The 20,098-nt window shown below is 36.2% G+C and overlaps 3 protein-coding genes across 4 annotated transcripts in view; 1 reads left to right on the top strand and 2 right to left on the bottom strand.

The window, feature by feature from the left end:
* The window catches only part of LOC308680437 (NACHT, LRR and PYD domains-containing protein 12), a gene marked incomplete at its 5' end in the record, with an annotated part of 13,448 nt that extends 13,128 nt beyond the window's left edge, over positions 1-320 (bottom strand). Inside the window, one exon of the mRNA XM_081348565.1 lies at positions 299-320. Coding sequence (XP_081204691.1) covers positions 299-320 — 22 coding nt within the window. The remainder of the gene's footprint in view (positions 1-298) is intronic.
* A 1,009-nt stretch (positions 321-1,329) lies between these two features.
* Positions 1,330-9,804, bottom strand: LOC308681302 (keratin, type II cytoskeletal 8). The gene is made up of 9 exons (XM_081350069.1): positions 9,630-9,804; positions 8,062-8,390; positions 6,985-7,193; positions 5,823-5,883; positions 5,447-5,542; positions 5,170-5,334; positions 2,451-2,576; positions 2,032-2,252; positions 1,330-1,744 (listed from the first exon to the last, which is right to left on the bottom strand). Exons 2-9 carry the CDS (start codon positions 8,293-8,295, stop codon positions 1,729-1,731), a joined length of 1,128 nt encoding a protein of 375 aa, XP_081206195.1. The 5' UTR covers positions 8,296-8,390; positions 9,630-9,804; the 3' UTR covers positions 1,330-1,728.
* abtb1 (ankyrin repeat and BTB (POZ) domain containing 1) lies at positions 9,552-19,495 on the top strand. 2 transcript variants are annotated; one of them, XM_081350068.1, is made up of 12 exons: positions 9,552-9,804; positions 10,799-10,861; positions 10,946-11,001; positions 11,977-12,121; positions 12,201-12,360; positions 13,161-13,206; positions 13,304-13,420; positions 13,824-13,936; positions 14,465-14,563; positions 14,791-14,958; positions 16,586-16,786; positions 18,015-19,495. In XM_081350068.1, the coding sequence occupies exons 1-12, from the start codon at positions 9,749-9,751 to the stop codon at positions 18,219-18,221; spliced, it is 1,431 nt and encodes a 476-aa protein (XP_081206194.1). In that variant the 5' UTR covers positions 9,552-9,748; the 3' UTR covers positions 18,222-19,495. The 2 variants fall into 2 exon arrangements, with proteins under 2 accessions (XP_081206194.1, XP_081206193.1); XM_081350067.1 differs by having other exon boundaries at positions 9,577-9,799.
* The last annotated feature ends 603 nt before the right edge of the window (positions 19,496-20,098 follow it).

The raw sequence follows: 20,098 nt of genomic DNA on the forward strand, positions 1-20,098 counted from the left end.
ACACAATCATAAAAATATATTACATACTGATTAGTTAACACATCTTCCTTAGTAGTTAACAGTAGTGAAGAAGTAGTTAATGAATAATTACTGTACCAATTAGTTCTTCAATAATTACTTATTAGTTATGCAGTAAGTAAGATACAGTATTATAAAGTGTTACCGAAATGTCATTCCTGTCATTAAAATTCACACTCCAGTTCAACTTCCTGTAGCATGTCTTTCTGTCTATCATGTAACAGCTAAACATCTAACAGCCAGAGGTTTCAGTCTCAAAACTGAAACTATTTTTGCTCACCATATGAAATCTCGCTCTGCATGACTGGAGATGTTGATATCGTGGGGGATTCTGACGTTATACGAGCGGTAGATGAGTCTACTGTTGTGTCTCTGACAGGCTGGTCAGTCGTTGCTCTCTCATCAGTGGAGAATGAGGAAGTGAGTTGTGTTTGTTTAATAAGACCCTCTGATTACAATGAAGTTGTAGTTGTGGACACCTGATATTTGCCTATTTAATGGCGCTGCTGGTGGTCAGAGCAAAGTTTTCTAATGTCTCTGTTATCTCGGACATAAACTGATCTACAGAAGAAAAGCCTGATACAAAATAGCACTTGTGTGTATAAAACATTCTAGCTTTTAACCTGTTTGTAGAGCGTCAATGCGGCGCTTACGAGCGCGGAACCAAAAAGAAGTTAAATAGCGCCATCTAGTGACAGATTACATTAACACGTCAATCGTTTTATTTATATGTCTTAACCATTTATTTTAAATATTTATTTGTATTTTCCTTTTTCGTTTTGTTGGGTTTAGAGTTGCTTGATGGTTGAGTGTTTATTTATAAAGGTGCTTGAATAAGGTGTTGATTCCTTTAGTTACTTTCCTTGGAATCTTATCAAGCCTGTGTTAACACCTGTTTCTCTCTCTGAAAACAGAATGGCAAACTTTGCTTCACCCCTTTATTACTGTTAGACTATGACATGAGTAAAGCTGCCTGGCGTCTCGCTCTTCTTTGATGTGGAGCAAAAAGATCATTCAGATTCTTCAAATGACACTAATTGTGTAATTTACATGTCATTTACATTTAAGGACAGATTTTTGACATAATTTACTCATGTTGTTCCAAACCTTTATGAGTTTCTTTCTTCTGCTGAACACAAAAGAAGATATTTTAAAGAATGTTGATAATCAAACAGTTGACGGTAGCCTTTGACTTACATAGTTGGAAAAAAATACTATGGAAGACGTCTTCTTTTGTGTTGAACAGAAGAAAAAAAACTCAAGTTCAGAACATCACGAGGTTGAGGAAATGATGACAAAATTTTCATTTTTGTGTGAACTATACCTTTAATACCCAGTTTAGATTTTGATCTCAAAACAAATGAAATAATCCTTAAGTTTATTTATTTTATATTTTTTCAGATTTATAATGGAATTTCAGACAAAAAAAAAAAAAAACTTTACATAAATGGCATTTGGAGAATTTATATGGCCTATATACAGTATATGACCTTTATATAACAAAAAAATGACATTTGCTGCATAAAATTATTTATTTTTGTAATGCCAAATAATACTGAGGACATTATTTTCTTCTTTTTGTCATTTGCCCACCCTTGAAGACTTCGCTCGGCAATGACAAGCAGGGATTGTTTGATTGACCTGTGATGTAAATGTGTAGACAGTGGGATTCTTGCTGTTCATTAGCGTTGGACTGGATGAATGTTTACGTTATTCCAGTCCAAGCCTGATGGGAGAGAGGTCGGATTTGAGTTATTAGCTGAAACCACTTATTTCAGGACATTCAGAATTTAAATTACACACACACACACACACACACACACACACACACACACACACACACACACACACACACACACACACACACACACACACACACACACATTTTCTAAAAAAATATAATTATTAATTACAATAAAAAAAAAAAAAATGTATAATATACTACTAAAACAATCATATAAAAATAATAATTTAAAAAGCACTCGGTTAATTGCTTAAGCTTTACAGTTTCACCTGTTCTCTTCTCCTTCCAGTAGTTTTTTGTAGGTGGCGATCTCAATATCCAGGGCCAGTTTGACATTCATCAGCTCCTGGTAGTCATGGAGATGTTTGGTCATTTCCTGTTTGGCTTTCAGCAGTGCGTCCTGCAGTGATCTGATTTGTTGTTTAGCGTCAAGCACCGCCTCCTCGCCACAACGCTCCGCCTCTTCAATCTGCCTCTCCACACTCTCACACTGTAATGATATCAGAGAATTACAGTACAACTCATTTAAAATGAGCTTACATGCATTTACAGTCCTGGCCTTTAAAGATCCCATCTGCCATAGCACAGAAAGTTATCAGTGCGTTTATTGAGGATGTTCATGGTTACCCTAGTGTTCAAATGCAGACATGATCAGTTGCCATAGTAGAGTATTATCTTGATCGGTTACCTGTGATTTAGCTGAGGTTAAGTCATTTTGCAGTCGCATGATCTGCCTTTTCAAATCAGCTATTGCACTTGTATTGTCTTTCAGCTCATTATTGCACTTGTCAGCCTCCGATGAGATCATGTGAAACTGTGGAGAAAAACACAGGAATATGCACAATTATTAAGTTTATGTAATACATATATATATATGACAAAGCTCATGGAGACTAGGTATAAATACACAGGGACTAGATAGACTAATAACAAGATAACTAATGAGGTGATTGACAATGCACAGGTGATAGACATGACTAATTAGAGCAATCATGGAACACTAGGTCACAGGACTGAACCAAAAACACAAATGGGTGTAACAGTACGCCCCCCTCCAAAAAAGGTGCGTCCTCGTGCCGTACATAGTCCAACTGAGGAGGGAGGGGGTTCTGGAGGAGGGCGTGGGGTTAACAAAAAACAGTCCATGGAGGAGTTGATGGTGGGAGAAGCCAGTGGGGAGCAAGAAGCAGGAGGAGCCAGATGACATGCCAGAGACCGGACGAGACCCCAGGGCGGAGTCGAAGGCGGGAGGAGCCATGGTGTAGATGACTTGCTGGAAAGTGACACCCTGGGGAGGACCGACGAAGATGATGCCACAGAGTGAGACCCTGGTGAAGCTGAGTAGCCGATGAGCCTATGCGAGACCGCCGGTCCTGGAGACTGAGGTGGAGCTGTGGCGACGAGCATCCGAGGTGGAGCCGGAATACCAGAGGACAGCGGCTGAGCCGGTGGGACCGAGGACGAAGGCGGAGCCAGACGGAGCCGAAGGTGCAGGCAGGTCGACGGCTGACCAAGGCGGAGCCGGAGGGACAAGGGAGCCTGGAGAAGCCGTATGGCCGATGGTTTCCGGTGGAGCCGAGGGAGGGAGGAGGCAAGGTGGAGTTTAAAGGCACGTTAAAAAATAAATACGACCTCAGTTATGTCAATCACGCTTGCACACTGCCTCTGAAACTTTGGTCCATCATAAAAAAAGGTTCGATTTTCTGCGTTTTTCGCATCCGTAGCGAGCATTTTCAATGGTGTTTTGACCATTCAGAGCCACGGAATCACGCATATACACGAATATGAAAAAACGCATGGGAAAATTTCGGACTTGGTGTGCAAGGACCTTAAGTGTCGACAGGCCAAGGTGGAGCGATGGGCCCAGAGGCTGGAGGTGGAGACAGGGGATCCTCCAGGCTAGGTGGAGCTGGTGGCCTGAAGACACTGGGCAGGAGGGGTTGAAGGACGGCAGCGGAGGCAGGGCTGAGGAACTGGCTGATTGAGGAGGTGGGAGAGGGAGGCTGGGCGGGCATTCAGGTAATACAAGGGACACGGGAGATACACGGGGTGCAGGAATTACCTTGCTAAACCAGTCTATGAGGTTCTCCTCAAAAATGTCCTTCAATTACTCATAATATATGCCAGAGGCCACTGACATCTCATCCACAGTAGTGGTGTGGACGGGGCTCTCCTCCCAGCCCTCGAGCTCCACAAGCACTCCCTCTGCGACGCACGGTGTTGCCGGCTCACGCACCTGGTCAGACTCCGCTTGTGGTCCGGGCTCTGTGTGGTGACACACTTTTTTTTTTTTTTTTTTTTTCACAGGAATGCGAGATCTGATCTGTTATCTGTAAACGCACCGTGTCCTGATTGGTTTATGATCCGATCTGCTTGATCGGATCACGGTGATCGCATGTTAATGCCAAGTGTAAACGCAGCCTAGGTCACAGGACTGAACCAAAAACACAATGAAGGGGAAACACAGATCATACATCCAACTATATATATATATATATATATATACACACACATACACACTGCTGACAAGAATTATTACGATTTGTTTAATGTTTTTGAAAGAAGTTCGTATATGTTCATCAAGGCTGCATTTATTTGATCAAAAATACAGCATATTAGAATGATTTCTGAAGGATCATGTGACGCTGAAGACTGGAGTAATGATGCTGAAAATTCAGCTTTGCATCACAGGAATAAATTACACTTTAAAATATATTTAAATAGAAAACAGTTAATTTAAATTGTAATAATATTATATATTAAGAAATATTTCACAATTGTACTGTTTATAATTTTTAGTTGCTGTATTTGTCACAATATTTAATCACCTTTTTGCCTTCTCTTATGTTCTGTGCATGGTGTGACATTAATTTTCAACGATAAAATTATTATATGTAATATACACGTTGTTTAAAATAGTTTTAGATGTGTGCAGTAAAATAATATTTTCTTATTCTAATAAATAATAGAAATGAAAATGTTTGATTTAAATAAATAATCCATAGTAGCACACAAGGATTATCATATTTAGGTGGCCGTGGCAAGATTGAAATGTTAAACCACTTTAAATTTCATGTCAACTGCTAGAAATGAATACACACATATTTATATTAGGCTAAAATATCAGCTGTTTCAAAAGTCTAAAGTCTGTAATTACAATAGTTTAAAACATGAGAACCTCCAGGAAATAACAAATGAGATCTCAACTGCTGTTCACGGAGATTAAATGAGGCGTCCTGTAAATGGAGTCTTTTGTTTAAGGCTTCAGCTTCTCAGATTTTTTCTCATGAGAAACAGACCCAATAATCTCACGTTTCTCCTCTAGCGTTTCAGATCTCAACATCGTCCCGTTCAGATTTGCCAAGGTACCGGATTCTGTAATGGGAATTCAGAGATCTGATCTTCACCTTGTTCTTATACCAGGCCTCCGCTTCCTTTCGGCTGCATGCTGAAATCTCCTCATACTGGCTCTTCACATCAGAGATGATCTTCTCCATGTTCAGCGTCCTGCTGTTGTCCATCTGCACTATAACAGATGTGTCCTTCACTTCAGCCTGCAGCTCATGCAGCTCCTACACACACACACACACACACAGAGAGAGAGAGAGAGAGAGAGAGAGAGAGGGATAAGATTAATCTCAGGACGTTTAGGTCTCTCATTCATGTGTCTTGAGTTTGAATTACCTGTTCATAGAAGCACTTGAAAAAGTTCAAGTCACCCAGGATTTCTGCCAATTTCTCTTCCAGTGCATTTTTACTCAAGTACGTTGTGTCCACATTCTGTCAGGGCATTCACACTTGTTAGCTTGGCAGATGCTTTTTGCAACGAAATGTCTAATGTAGGCAGAATTACACACTTGTATTGACCATCAGGGCCGTCGCCTCAGTTCACAGGGCCTGGGACGTTCCTGGAGCTCATATAGTAGAGGATGATGGCGCTAGAAACGCCTCGGTCATTTAGTCGTTTTGGATAAAAGTGTCTGCCAAGTGCAGGCAACAGCCCTGATGATCAGAGGTTTTTCTAGACATCAGACATCTTCTGTAACTAGATTTGTCTTACCTTCTTCAGAAGAACAAAGTCATTTTCAGTTTTGTTTCTGTTGTTAATCTCATCTTCATACCTGTAAAAGCCTACATGTTAACTTCACTCAGTGTTTTTGTTAACTAATACTATTCAAAATACTTTTCATTTATTGAAATTGAGTTGAAACAAAATATTAATTACCATAGATGAAAAACTTAAACTTAAAAAAATGACAACAAAAATTTGAAATGTTGCCTTGGCAACTAACTGAAAAGAAAAGGTTTTAAAATTATTAAAGCTAAACTTAAATAAAAATAAATGAAAGCTAAATAGAAATATAAAAAAACTAGTAAAAGACCAAATCATTTAATAGAAGCTAAAATTCTAATTAAAACAAAATATAAAAATAAAAGCTAATTCAAAATATTAATAAATAAAACTGGGCTTATTATAAATCATGCTAAATAATAAATAAATACTAATAAAATAAGTTGTTTGATCAAAAATAATCACTACAGTTGTTACTTTTAATTAATGTTAATTAATTAATAATAAAGTAGTATGGGATCTTCAACAATGTTAAGAATGTTTCAGAATCTTCCTGTAGTTTTAAATCATTTATCTTTTTTGACGACAGTGATGGTTAAATTACCACTTGCTGCGGTTAAATTACCACTTACTGCGGTTAATATACATTTGTCAGATTCCTATCATACTGAAATCTTAACATATTATCATATTTGGGACAGGTTCATGTTAGTACTAGTTACATGAACCTGTGGTATTTTGGCTTAAACTTCATGGTAAATGATTGTTAGGAATGTTGTTGTGACACTCTGTCAAATAAAGGTTCCAAATTGGGATTTCACAGCAATGCAATAGAAGAACAAATTTTTTATTTCAGTGAACAGTTCTTAAAATTGCCTTTTTTTTTTAAGCATTTTAAAAACATTCTAAACAACGTTATCCATTTTTGTTTTTGGATGTTAAAAGTTCATAGAACCACAGATGCCAATAAAGTGTACATGATTTTACATTTTAAATTTAAAATGATATTGAATGTCAGAATGTTGAGACTATTATTATTAAGAATACTGAGACAAATACTCCGCTCTGCTTATGATGGTTTGAAACTGAACACTATGGTCTGGTTTCGAGTGTGAACTGAAGACTGAAGATGAAGTGTCTGATTACAGACCTTTGTTTTTGTTCCTCAACCTGTGCGAGAGCATTCCTGAGCTCGTCATCAAGGTGTTCCTTGTCTTTCTTCACCCGCTCCAGCTGTTCCGTCAGGGAACTGATGTAAGACTTCAGCATGGGTCCCAGTTTAGACTCGGGTTTAGACTCTCTCTGTAGCAGATGCCACTTAGTCTCCAAAAGCTTGTTCTCCTGCTCCAGTTTACGGACCTGCGTGTGTTTATGAGAACATTTTAGTGTTCAAATGTCGCTCTTGCAACTATTTTGTTTCATTTAAGCATCAACTCTGATGTTTCTTTAAGAAAAGGAAAAAAAGAAAAGAAATATAATGCAAAATATTAACAAAACAAACAATAATTGTCACACAGTAGAGTTGTAAAATGAATATGGATAGCAGGTAGCTCAGTTCATCTGATATTGTGAAAACGTTTGACTACATATTGAAATCTGATATTTAGGTTTGGCCATGCAGTCTGAGCATAATTTGAGCCTCTGCTGATATTCTATCAGAGGCACTTGAGATTATTTGAGTCTTTTTCCTCAGAAGACTTATTGAAAAGTCTGTTTGCGCTCATTTATCTCATTGGCGTCTAGGAGAAACAATTGAGATATTAAATCATTTTGTGATTTTTCTCTCCAACAGGTTATTAGATCTGGCTGAGATTGAGGTATAAAAATAAATAAAAATGAGAAAGAATTTAAGTAAAAAAATAATTAATAAATAAAAATAATTTATTTATTTCTCCCCTAGTTATCAACACATCTGGCTGCTGGGATTAAGATATGGAAAATAATACAATAATAAAAAAAGGATAAAAAAAAAACAATTAGTAAAAATGAATAAATATTTATTTCCTACAGTTTATTAACAGATCTGGTTGCTGAGATTAAATAAGAAAAATAAGTAGGTATAAATACTAGGCGTAGCCTACATACAATAAATATCAATAAATTCGGTAGCTAGTTTTTCATATTTTTTTTCAGGTCCATACATTTTATTACAAAGCTGACCTTTAACAATCTCAGTGTATTATGAGCAATTATAGCAGCGTAAAATATGCAGAGAGAAATGTCTCACCTTGTCGATGAAGGAGGCAAAGCGATTGTTGAGGATTTTGATCTGTTCTTTCTCCTGGATCCGCACAGCCTGCAGGCCGGGGTCCAGCTGGAGGTCCACGGGGGTCAGAAGACTCGTGTTAACGGACACAGGCTTGATGGGGGCCGGTGACACGTTCCCATAACCGAAGTACGAGTTGCCCTGACGGGGGTATGAGCCCACTGAGCGGCTGCTGAAGCCGTTATTAGCGCTCATGGCCAGACAGACACAGATGGAGAGAGAGATGGAGAGTGTTGCAGGAGGAGGACAGGTAAACAGACGTTGGTTCCTGAGAACTCGGCTACTTATCACTGCTGACAGGTGGGCGTGTTTGTGTATAAATGAGGATATATACCAGAATTATTTCCTTTGAAAAACCTGTTCAGCCCACTCCCCGTTCAGAGCAAACATGCTCCACATTCATGCACTGACACAAACTGAAATGACAAGCATAACTGTTGTTAACTAACCTAGGCCTACCTTCAAGAGATCTTTGATTTTGACCATTTTTCCTGTTCCTGATTGTCTAAAATATGTGATGAGCTGCAATATTAGCTAAATGTGTGTTTTTTTGTTTTGTTTTACAATAATTTCTTTATTTAGTGTGATTTTTGGTGTGATTTTTGTGCTATTTGTTCATAAACAATTAGATCATTTAAAGGGGTCATGACATGAGAAATCACATTTGCCTTGATCTTTTAACATATTCATAGCCTAAAACATCCTCTTTATTATAAACAAAGCATTTTTGAATCAATATATTTTAGATATTGCGGGGCGTCTGTGACGTCACACGGGCAAATATATTTGCATATTCCTGCCTCCAGTGTAGGACGATCGACGAATAGTTTTACATCATCGCACTATAGCCCCGCCCACTGTCATCATGACATCTTTAATTCTATGAAACAGTTTCGAATTTTTTTTTTCTTTTTTTTTTTTTTGCTGTGCACACACACATACATACATACATACATATATATATATATATATATATATATATATATATATATATATATATATATATATATATATATTCAAAATATATTTTATACTTTTCTGTTTTTTATGATGGAAGGCTATCTGCACAGTCATATGATTTAACTCAATTATTTTTTTGTCTGCACCATTCAAGCCTCATATTGAGTTTAATGAGAAGTTAGTTCTCAGCACATATTAAAATAAATATCTAAAATTGTTTTTTAGAATGAACTTTTATAATTAACTTTATCTATTTTTAATTTTGTATATTCTTGTATTTACAATGTATTTTTTCTGAAAATAATTTAAATGATTACGTTAAAATACTTAAATAATAAATCAAATTCTCAAAATTAGCAGAATTACAGAATTAAAATTGAATATAATTTGTGTGTGATAAACATGCAGTTCAACGCTGGCGCAACAGTCAGTATATTCCAACACAGTCCATAAGAGGGCGCTGTTGACCCAACAGTAAAACTCAGCTGTGCGTACACAAATCTGCTTCCTGTTTACGTTTGCTGAGCACTTTCAGTACGAGAATAGACAGCAGACATCTCGAATCTCACCTGGAAACAGGCTCCGCACTAGTTTTTCCACAACCGCCTCTGACCGTGTGCCTGTAGCCGATCCTGTCTGTTAGACAGGCCGTTTCAATGCATTTCAGAGAAGCTTTACCGCCGCGCAGATGGACGCCGTTGATCTGTTTTCAAGCTGCAGAAAGGGCGACATTGCCAGAGTGAGGTCAGACAGCTGATGGGTTGTTGTTGTTGTTTTGAAGGTTTTCCATGTGAACACATATCCACGGCCTATTTATTCTCAAGATATTTTATATAGAGCAAATATACACTACATATAGACTCTGTAACGTTACATACAAGTCAATATGCACAGCCTACCTAAACTCTAGACCTTGATTTAATTGTAACCAAGTGTGCATGGGCTATATAGTCTGTAGATACAGTTTAGTAATACCTAAACAAGTATTCATGACTTGTATAGTCTTTAGAAATTAATTATGCATATCTAAACAAAAGTTCATCTCTAGGTATCTAGTCACTGCATGCTTATCTAAAACAGCAGTGTTGTCTTTAGAGACTGTATATGCACATGCAACACAATGTGCAAATCCAAGGCATATATAGTGTTTGGATTCTGTATATGCCTATCTAAGCAACTGCATGGCATATATATTATCTAGTATGTGCATTCAGTAGCTACTAGCTAAGATGCTGTTTCATTGCAATATAGAATTACGCTTGACTAGCACCTTTGATTGAAATATACGCTTTGCTTGTAACAACATAATATACCAGGGTTGTTTTTCAGTGGCATTCAGTTGTGAAATGTTGTGAAACAGTGAAAGACCCTGTGTGGCCTCAGAATTAGAAGGAAAAGCATGTGAGGGTGACAGATAACATGTTACTGTATTGGCCCACATACAGTAAAGAATTACTGTACTTAGTCTTTTCTAAGTACAGATTTCTTAAAGAGATAGTTCACCCAAAAATGAAAATTCTGTCATCATTTACTCACCCTCGTGTTGTTCTGAACCTGTGTAAGTTTATTTCTTCTGTTGAACACATAAGAAGATATTTTAAAGAAAAATATGACAATTTTCATTTTAGGGTGAACTATCCCTTTAAAGCTCTGTGTGTGATTCTCTCAATTATTATGTTGGTTGGTTATAATGTATCTGTTCACTGCTTTTTCTGCTGACATTTTTCATCTTCTCCAGATACCTGGTTGAACAAAGAGATGTAGAGCTGAACATCAGAGATAAGTGGGACAGCACACCTCTGTAAGACTGCTTGCTTATTTCCATTGACTGTCTGTCATGTCTGTTTTGATGAAGCCACTGATATCTTTCTGTCTTTGTCTTCAGGTATTATGCATGTCTCTGCGGACATGAAGAGCTGGTGCAGTATCTGCTTGCCAACGGTAAATGCTAGAACGGTTATTATTCATAACTAACCAGGGAGTTGTAATCTGCTCTGTATAGTGAGATTTTAATGATTAAGATACAAAATAAAGCCTGAAACTATGGAAGCTTGTTCCCGCCACGTAATAAAAAAAGGTAATTGCGACTTTTAATCTGCTGACTTTTTTCTCTGAAGTTTATCTTGCAATTCCGACTTTATAACTAAGCTCACAATAAGCAATTGTGAGTTTATATCTGATAAAAAGTTATAATTTGCAGGATGTAAAATATACAGGATATATACCCCCGGTTTCACAGATGAGGCTTAAGTCTAGCCCCAGACTAAAATGCATGTTTGAGCTGTTTTAACAGAAAGCAACTTGCTTTTGTTTTGCTGTTTTTGAAATTGATTTGTCTCAAGATGCACACCAGTAATGTGTTTTTCTAAGGCGTTTATTAAAGATACTTAAATGTCCTAATTGAACTAAGGTCTAATTCTGGTTTAATCTAAACCCTGTCTGTGAAACCAGACCATAAACTTGATGTATCTCTCAATTCTGACATTATAATTCGCAATTGCTACTGTGAGTTTATATCTCACATTTCAGAGAAAAAAGTCAGAATTTTATTTCTCAGAATTTTGACTTTTTTTCACAGAATTGTGAGAAAAAAGTAAAAATTGTGAGATAAAAAGTTGCAATTAACTTTTGAATTATTTATTCCTTGGTGGAAACAAGTTTCCATATAAACCCATCAAATTAAGAAAATGTTTAAAAAAAATCAACAAATAATGAAAAATGAGTGAAAGCAGGTACCTTCCAAAAACTTTCAGGTGGTAAAACTAAATTTTATTTTACTTAAATTAAATACTAGGTCCCCTTTAAAAGGTCACATCAGGAAAAAAAGAATTTTGTGCCCTTAATAAAAAAATGTAAGAATTGCACCATACGTTTTACTGATATTTATGTAAGTGCATTACATCTTTGTTGTGGCAGGAGCAAAGTGTGAGGCGAACACATTTGACGGCGAGCGCTGTCTGTACGGAGCGCTGAGCGACCCCATCCGCCGCCTGCTCAAAGAGTACAAGCGCATCACAGCGAAGGCCATGCAGAGAGACTACTACGACCAGTTCCTGCAGACGTGAGGACTATAAACACACACAAACAAAACCCAAACCACAGTCACTTTCACAAACTGACTGCTGCTTTCCCCACTGTAGGCTTTTGGAGCAGGGAAACTACAGTGACGTGACGTTTATGGTGCACGGTGAGATGTTCAAGGCCCACCGGTGTATCTTGAGTGCCCGATCTGAATACTTCGCTCACATGCTGGAGACCAAGTGGAAGGGCAAGAGTGCGATCGCACTCAAACATCCACTGGTAGGCGCTGTTTGACTGCACAAAAATTCCAATTTCTATTCATCCTGATACTATTCATCCTGCCTGGAGCTGGGTGCTTATAGATTACTACACTAAAACTCAAACTACAACCATAAAAACAAAAGTGTTACTTGAAACAAACATTATATGAAATAAAATTAAATATATATAAGTATAATATACTGTATATATATATATTATGTATAAAAACTTATTTCAGCTAGTTGCCAACGCATTCATTTAGTTTAACTTGATGTACTCAAATAAATAAAAATAATAACAATAATTAATAAAAACTCTATAGACATTTAAAAATTGACACAAATACACAAAACATTTCTAAAACTTTATCTGAAATTAAAATGAAAACGGAATAAATAAAAACTGATTCAAAATATGAATAAAAACTATAATAGTATCTCAATAATGCTAAAATAACACTGGCCTGTAGTTTGTGAGATCATGTCTAAGGTGTTCTAATTATGCAAAGCATTACACTCTTTCATACCCTTATGAAAAGTATGTTTTATAAAAGTATATGTAAATTTGGATGTGTCATTTTCCTGACTAATAAGTTGTACCACCTTCTTATCATTTGGTATTAAACATGAAAGTGTATGTTCATAGTTTTTTCAGAAAGTGTTAATGCTAGTGTTCACGTTTTGTGCTGCTTTAATTATCTTCTCCCTAGGGTTGTGTTAAATTAAGAAGAAGCTCTCTTATAACCTTTTACATCACCAGCATGCTTCAAACTTTCATGATCCTAATGTGTCCATTTCAATTTCCTTTTTTTTTTCCAGGTCAATCCTGCTGCATTTGGTGCAATCATGCAGTATTTCTACACTGGTGAGCGTCAGACCAAGACCGAGAGTTAAGTTAGCAATCTTCTGTCAGACACTATTTTTTTTCCTCACCTTATGCTACCCCTTTTTTTTTTCTTCAGGTCGTTTGGACATAGATGTGAATTACGTGGAGGATTGCAAGCGCTTGGCGAAACAGTGCAAGATCAGCGAGCTGATTGAGGAGCTGGAAGTGAAGTGCAAACAGGTTTATGAGTTTGGTGAGGAACCACACAACAGTGAAACTGTTAAGCTAATTTGAAACTCGTAAATTAAAGTACCTACTGTACAGTCAAGCTGTCATTTTGAAAGAAAAAAATTAGCTACACTGCAAACTACCAATAAAAAGTTGCTGACTGCATCGAAGCGACACTAACTTTCAAAGGTTTGGAGATGGTACGATTTTAAAGTCTCTTCTGTTCACCCCTGCCCTTATACATTAAATAATATTAATCTATTTAACAGTTAAAAAAGTGCAATAATAGCAGAAGAATTGCATTTGTGAATTTTTTTCTACAAAAAAAAACTGGTTTTTTTTTTTTAACTGTTTAGTTATGATTTGCTAACTCAGTTGTTTGATTGCAGTGAAGCATCTGAACAACCCTCTCTCTCTGTCTCTGTCAGTGTCTAATAAGCCCGGGACGTGTGTGAAGGTGTTGACACTGGATCCTCATGACTTTCAGCTGCAGGATGGGATGGCTCTGCTGGCTGACAGCGCTCTTCCCGCTGAGCTCAGGGTGAGAGGACGCACACACACACGCTTACCTTTATCAGGAGTTCAGCTCAGCACCTATAGCCTCTTATCACCAGGGTGAAGATTCGTGCCGGTTTTATAATTATGGGATGTGTGGTTGCCTAGCAACTGCTGGTTAAAATAGTTAGTGCCTCATCACAGGAATAAATTACATTTTAAAATATTTTCAAAAAGAAAACCGTTTATATATTATATGTTAATATTTCACAATATCATTGTTTTTTAGGTATTTTTGATCAAATAAATGCAGCCTTGGTGAGCAGAAGAGACTTCTTTCCTTTCTTTCCTTTCTTTTCTTTTCTTTTCTTTTCTTTTCTTTTCTTTTCTTTTCTTTTCTTTCTTACCGACCACAAACATTTGAACGGTCTTGTTTATACATGTGCAAGAATGTTGAGCTGCAGTATTATAGACTAAAGTCAACCACTCCTGTTTAATGAAAAAGTCAGATTTTCACATATAGATTATTTCTATACAGTGATATTTTGTTTGATATCTGCTGTTTGATTTTTAGGTTGGATACGGTCAGCTTCCTTTCGATCTAACTGACAGCTTTCCAAGTTATCCTGATATCTGTTTCCGGGTGGAGGGCAATGACTTTCTGTGTCACAAGGTCAGTGTTTGGTAATACTGATAATCATAATCCCAGGTTGTTGTATTTGGGACGGCATTAGTTGCAACCCAAATGCAAATGAAGACATCAGTGTAATGTCTGTCTTTGGTTATATTTTTAATCACTTAGAATCGATTATTAGAATGACAGTTGTGCTTTCATATTCTATTTGTGGTTGATTAAAAAGGGCATTTTTGCAGATTAAACGTGTGTGTGTGTGTACGCAGGCGTTTTTCTGTGGTCGAAGTGATTATTTTAAAGCGCTGATGGAGGATCATTTCTGCGAGGGTGAAACTCTACAGGCTCATCCCAGTATTCCCGTCATCACCCTTCACGATGTGTCTCACGATTTGTTTACAAGAATCCTTTACTACATCTACAGTGACAACACTCAGGTACACACACACATGTGCAATGAACACTACACACAATCAAGACATGTCTCAACAGATGCTGAACATTTTCTATTTACCGAACGCTTCGAGTAGTTCTAGCATAAAACAAACTGATATTTATTAGTGTTGTTATCATTGACTAAAACAAATAAATTAAAATAGAAATATTATATATGAAAAACCTAATCTAAAAAAAAAAAATCTTGGCAAATAACTGAAGGTGTAAGTTGTACTAAAATTACTAAAACTGAAATAAAAATGTATTAAAGTGTATTAAAGCTACATAAATAAATATATTTATTTACAAAAGCACAACTTTCATAATAAACAGAGTGAAATACATGGATGCTGATGTTTTAGACGTCACCTACGGGCAATAACCTGTTTTTTTATTACAGTCTTGTAAACGTGGTTTATTTGCATGGCCAGTTTATTGATTTGCATGTAAATCGGGTTATTTCAATAAACTGATTTTTGGTAGTTATCGGCGTATTGTTGTGCATGTAAACGTGCTCTCAAAAAACACAGACCAAGAGCTGAAGAGAAATATTCAGAGAAAAATGTGTTTTTAAGAGGTTTTTGAAAGAAAGAAGGTAGGATGCTTGACGTATGTCTTGAGGTAGAGCATTACACAACCTGGGAGATGGAACACTAAGACCTGGCACCCATAGGGACCCAACTAAATTTAGGAGTCATTAGCAATCCCGCACTAGAAGATCTTAAGGAACGAACAGGGGCATGAGGTTGAAGTAGATCAGATGAAGGACCAAGGTTACGAAGAGCTTTGTGCGTGAGGGTTAGTACCTTGAAGTGTATGCATAAGGAAACCGGAAGAATTGGAGGAATGTGCTCGTTCTTTCTTGTGAGAGAAATCAAACGGGCTGCAGAGTTTTGATCATGTTGTAATCGTTTGATGTTTTTAGCTGAAAGGCCATAAATATGCGAGTTAAAGCATTCAAAGTAAGATGTGACAAAGGAATGTATGACAGTTTCAGGATTCCTGCTGACTTGAAGATCGAATACGAGAGATATTACCACCTTAACAATGTGAGCAGTAAATGAAAGAGTGGAATCAAGAAGTACACCAAACTCACTATCCAAGTCTAAGTTTGGACACAACAGATTTAGAACCAATCAGGGATGGATGGATGGATGGACTGACTTTATTAATCCCACACCGGGGAAATTCACCTAATACAGCAGCTCCACAATTACGGAAAAACACATTGAATAAAAAATATGGTTGTAATAGATATAATAAGTGCTACATAGTGTCGTTACTGCAATTAAAGAGTCTAATTGCTGTTGGAAGGAAGGGCCTGCGGTACCTCCGTTTGGTCTGAGGTAAATTTAAGATGATTTGCCTTCAGCCAAAGCTTAAGTTCCTTAATGCAAATTGTTAACCCAGGAGGAGGAAACACTTTGACCTTAAACCGCCGTAATATAGCGTAGTTTTCCACTCTCTCTTTAAAGCCCTTTTAAGGCAAGTCATATCATTTAGATGCTAATAATGCCCCTGACAACAATGGTATCATAAATTGTACTTGTTTAGCTGAAATCGTGTTAACCAGCTTGATAAACGCTTCAGTGTCAGATGTGCTAGTGAAGCCTTTGCACTGTTTTCCAGCTCTCTCACGAGAACGTGTATGAGGTTCTGTGTGTGGCCGACATGTACCTGTTGCCGGGTCTGAAGCGTCTGTGTGGCAGAACTCTGGCCGCGCTGCTCAATGAGGAGAACGTGCTGCACATGTGGAAGACGGCAGAACTGTTCCGGCTCTCGCGTCTGGAGGACCAGTGCACAGAATACATGGCCAAGATCATCGAGCGGGTACGGCACGTACAGCAGATGTGTGTTCGTTCACGGTTATGCTGCGTTTGTGCTTATCAAAATTCACATTATTTACATTTATAATGAATGTCCCTGGTGTTATTGTGGCCCGCTCATCCATTTTAATATTATTGTAAAAAACAGTTATATAAATATATTATATATTTTATATTAATGTAAAAATTAATTATATAATATAAAATAATAATTTATTTTAAATTAGTATACATTTATATTAAAATATTTTGTAATATTATTATAAAATATTTGTAAATATACAAATAAATGTAGTATAAACATAATTATAATGTATGTTTGTACATTTATATTTATATAATATAAATATATAAAAATAAATGTTTATAATATTATTATAAAAAATAAGTATAAAATTAGTTATTTAATAAAGAAATAATATTTGATTTTATATAAAAATATACATGTATGTTTATACAATATAAAAAAAGTTTATTGTATTTTTAAATATAAATATAAAAATTAATTGTATTATAATATAATTTAAAATCTACATTTAATATAACTATATAAAAATATTTTGAAATATAAAACATTTATTATTCAATATACAAATTATATATATTTTTTTATAAATAAACATTTGGAGTTATATAATATAAAGATATACATGTAATTGTACATTCCATAAGAAAAAGTAATATTTTTAATGTTATTATAACATTTTTAGAAAATGTAAATATAAAAATAAATATTATATTTGATATAAATTTATATTATTTGTTAATAAAAGCTAAGTAATTTTATTTAAAAAATGTTTTATTTTTCATATATATATATATATATATATATATATATATATATATATATATATATATTTTATATATATTATTATTATTATTATTTAATTTTTTTTGAGTGTAACAATTTCTGCCCTTCAACAAGTCCTGCCCTGTTTCCCGCTGACTACTATTCAGTTTCACTGGAAAATATGTTAAAGTTTAGTTAAAGCATGACTTTCATATTTCATAACACATTTAACTTAACTTGTGTTAAATGTGTTATGAAATATGAAAATCATGCTTTAACTATTTTCAACATGAATTAATCCTAATGACAAAAATACCATTTAATACTCAGAATTAAATTCAGTTTCTTAGAACTGTTTTCTGCTCTAGAAGCCTTATTATAAAAAAATTGCGTGTGCATTTTTTGGAAGATTTGCTCAGAAAGGAAGTCATGTTTGTTTCAGCTGGTGGAAAGGCCAGAGTTTGCTGATATGATCAGAGAGGATGCTGGGAACGTGGCGGCCAGACAGGAAACTGATTCCATCCCCCTGGTGGACGAGATCCGGTTCCACATCGCCAGTAACGTTCAGACGTACAGCGAAATCGAGGAAGCCAACCAGAAACTCAGCGCCCTGGAGCTTCTGCTGGCCAGCATTGGGCTGGAGTGCTGAAAACAAAAAGGAACTTGAGGTCGAGAGGGAGGGAGCGGGACGCTGAATGATTTATAAAATGCTTTACATGCACAAATACTCTGTAGCAAACTAGCATCACATTAGCAGTACCAATCTAATATGGTCGATTTTAACCAAAAACACACTTGCAGATGCGTCACATTGCAGTGGCCTATTGTGATTTAGTGAAGCTTCCTTTATTTAGTTCTTCCTTTTGTTTTCCATGAACGAACGAACTCACACCAGAGAGATAAAAGCTTGGCATTTTGATTTTCACGATAGTGAGTGTCGCGTTTCAGTTGATATTAGCGCTCTTCATGATGTTCAGGCTTATACTGTTCATTCTTCCAGATGTAGCAGAATATTGAACTAACTCTACAGGAAACTCTTTGTGAAGTGTTGTGGATGCAGAGCCAAAACAATAATAAATAATAAATAGGTTTAGCTGTTACATCGCTGAACATGAGTTTATGAGTCAATATTTAATCAAAGATGAGGCATTTCCTTTGGAAAGAAAGATTTTATTAATGCATTTATGAATAGGAGTGCATAGAACATGGTCGGAAGAATCTGAAAGTGTTTTGAAAGGTGTTGTCATGATAGGACTGAGAGTTACACTGTTGTGCATATTTGATCCGAGAATTGAATTACAAAAGGATTTCCCTTGTTTTCTCTGGTGTTTGTGTGACAGCGCCATTTGTTAAACCAAATGATTATTTATGCCTCCAAATGTGCGTTCACTCACAAATGCATCTTCCAGCACTGATATAGAACTTTCTCTGCTTTGCACCCACAGGAAAGACTTCTGCTAATGTGCATGCAATATTTGCATTTAATATCGATATTATAATCAGGAAACGTGCTCCTAAACCTGACTGTCCTTAATCTTTCTCAACCTAAACATTTTTGGCTTGTGCTTTTCTTTTCCCTGCATTGCTTTTATTTTATTTTATTTTATTTATTCTGTTTTATGCAGGTCTTAAAGTGGCATGTCTACACAATGTGGTTTAAATCATCAGCATTATCTTTTGCTCATTTTCATAGCAGCACTTGAGTTTGTGTGTGTTTGCGTTACTGAACTGGGTGCTCAGGAGAATATCCCACAAATGAGACTTGTGTATGAACATTCATAAATGTCAAAGTCATGAAATATCCATTTATGATTGGATGCGTTGGCTTTGCAGATTCCTTTCATATGATTTATGGGTGGGATACTGTGACTGAATGAGATGTACTGTACATAGGTGAGAAAAAATAAATATTATTTAATAATGTATTACTTGTGGCTGTTTGATTTGACTTTACAAAAGTATTTCTCCACGTACTGAAATCTGAAATCGCATACTTACCTACTCTACAGTTGGCGAAAAACAATATGTGACAAAAGAAGTATGTCCCAAATTCACAGTACTCATAAAACAGGAGGCAAAAAGTACCCAGATGAACTACTACTTCTGGTGAGATCCTGAAGTGTGCATACAATGGACACTTTACTATCCCATGAGGCCACGGGAGAGGATTTGTGAATGGAGGTGAAGCGAGGCAACTGATGCTGGTAGGTCACATGATAATGACAACATGGCGAATGTAGGACATCCAGATTACATTTAAACTATATAGAACATATATTTTTAGCAATTATGAAGTAATTACTTATTCAGAATAATTACCTACTTAAGAGAGTATGCTATTCTGGACAGAGCCTGTGTGTTCTGTCCTGTGCTGGTTCATTGTGTTTGTTTGTGTGTGTGTTTTTTAATTCCCAGTTTAGGTGTGGTCTTGTGTTTGTCGGTCGGTCGGTTTTGGTTTTTGTTCTGTTTTGTTTTTTGACGCATTTGAGTCCTCGCCATCTCTCCGCACCCACACCTGAACATTTC

This window comes from Scardinius erythrophthalmus, assembly GCF_964197995.2.
Source record: "Scardinius erythrophthalmus genome assembly, chromosome: 20".
NCBI lineage: Eukaryota > Metazoa > Chordata > Actinopteri > Cypriniformes > Leuciscidae > Scardinius > Scardinius erythrophthalmus.

Coding starts and splice junctions, on each gene's coding strand:
- LOC308681302 (XM_081350069.1), bottom strand. CDS start 8,295: ATGAGCGCTAATAACGGCTTCAGCAGCCGCTCAGTGGGCTCATACCCC. Junction 5,335..5,446: donor TCAAGTGCTTCTATGAACAG/GTAATTCAAACT, acceptor GTGTGTGTGTAG/GAGCTGCATGAGCTGCAGGC. Junction 2,253..2,450: donor TAACCTCAGCTAAATCACAG/GTAACCGATCAA, acceptor ATATCATTACAG/TGTGAGAGTGTGGAGAGGCA.
- abtb1 (XM_081350067.1), top strand. CDS start 9,717: ATGCATTTCAGAGAAGCTTTACCGCCGCGCAGATGGACGCCGTTGATC. Junction 10,862..10,945: donor AAGTGGGACAGCACACCTCT/GTAAGACTGCTT, acceptor CTTTGTCTTCAG/GTATTATGCATGTCTCTGCG. Junction 11,002..11,976: donor GCAGTATCTGCTTGCCAACG/GTAAATGCTAGA, acceptor TTGTTGTGGCAG/GAGCAAAGTGTGAGGCGAAC.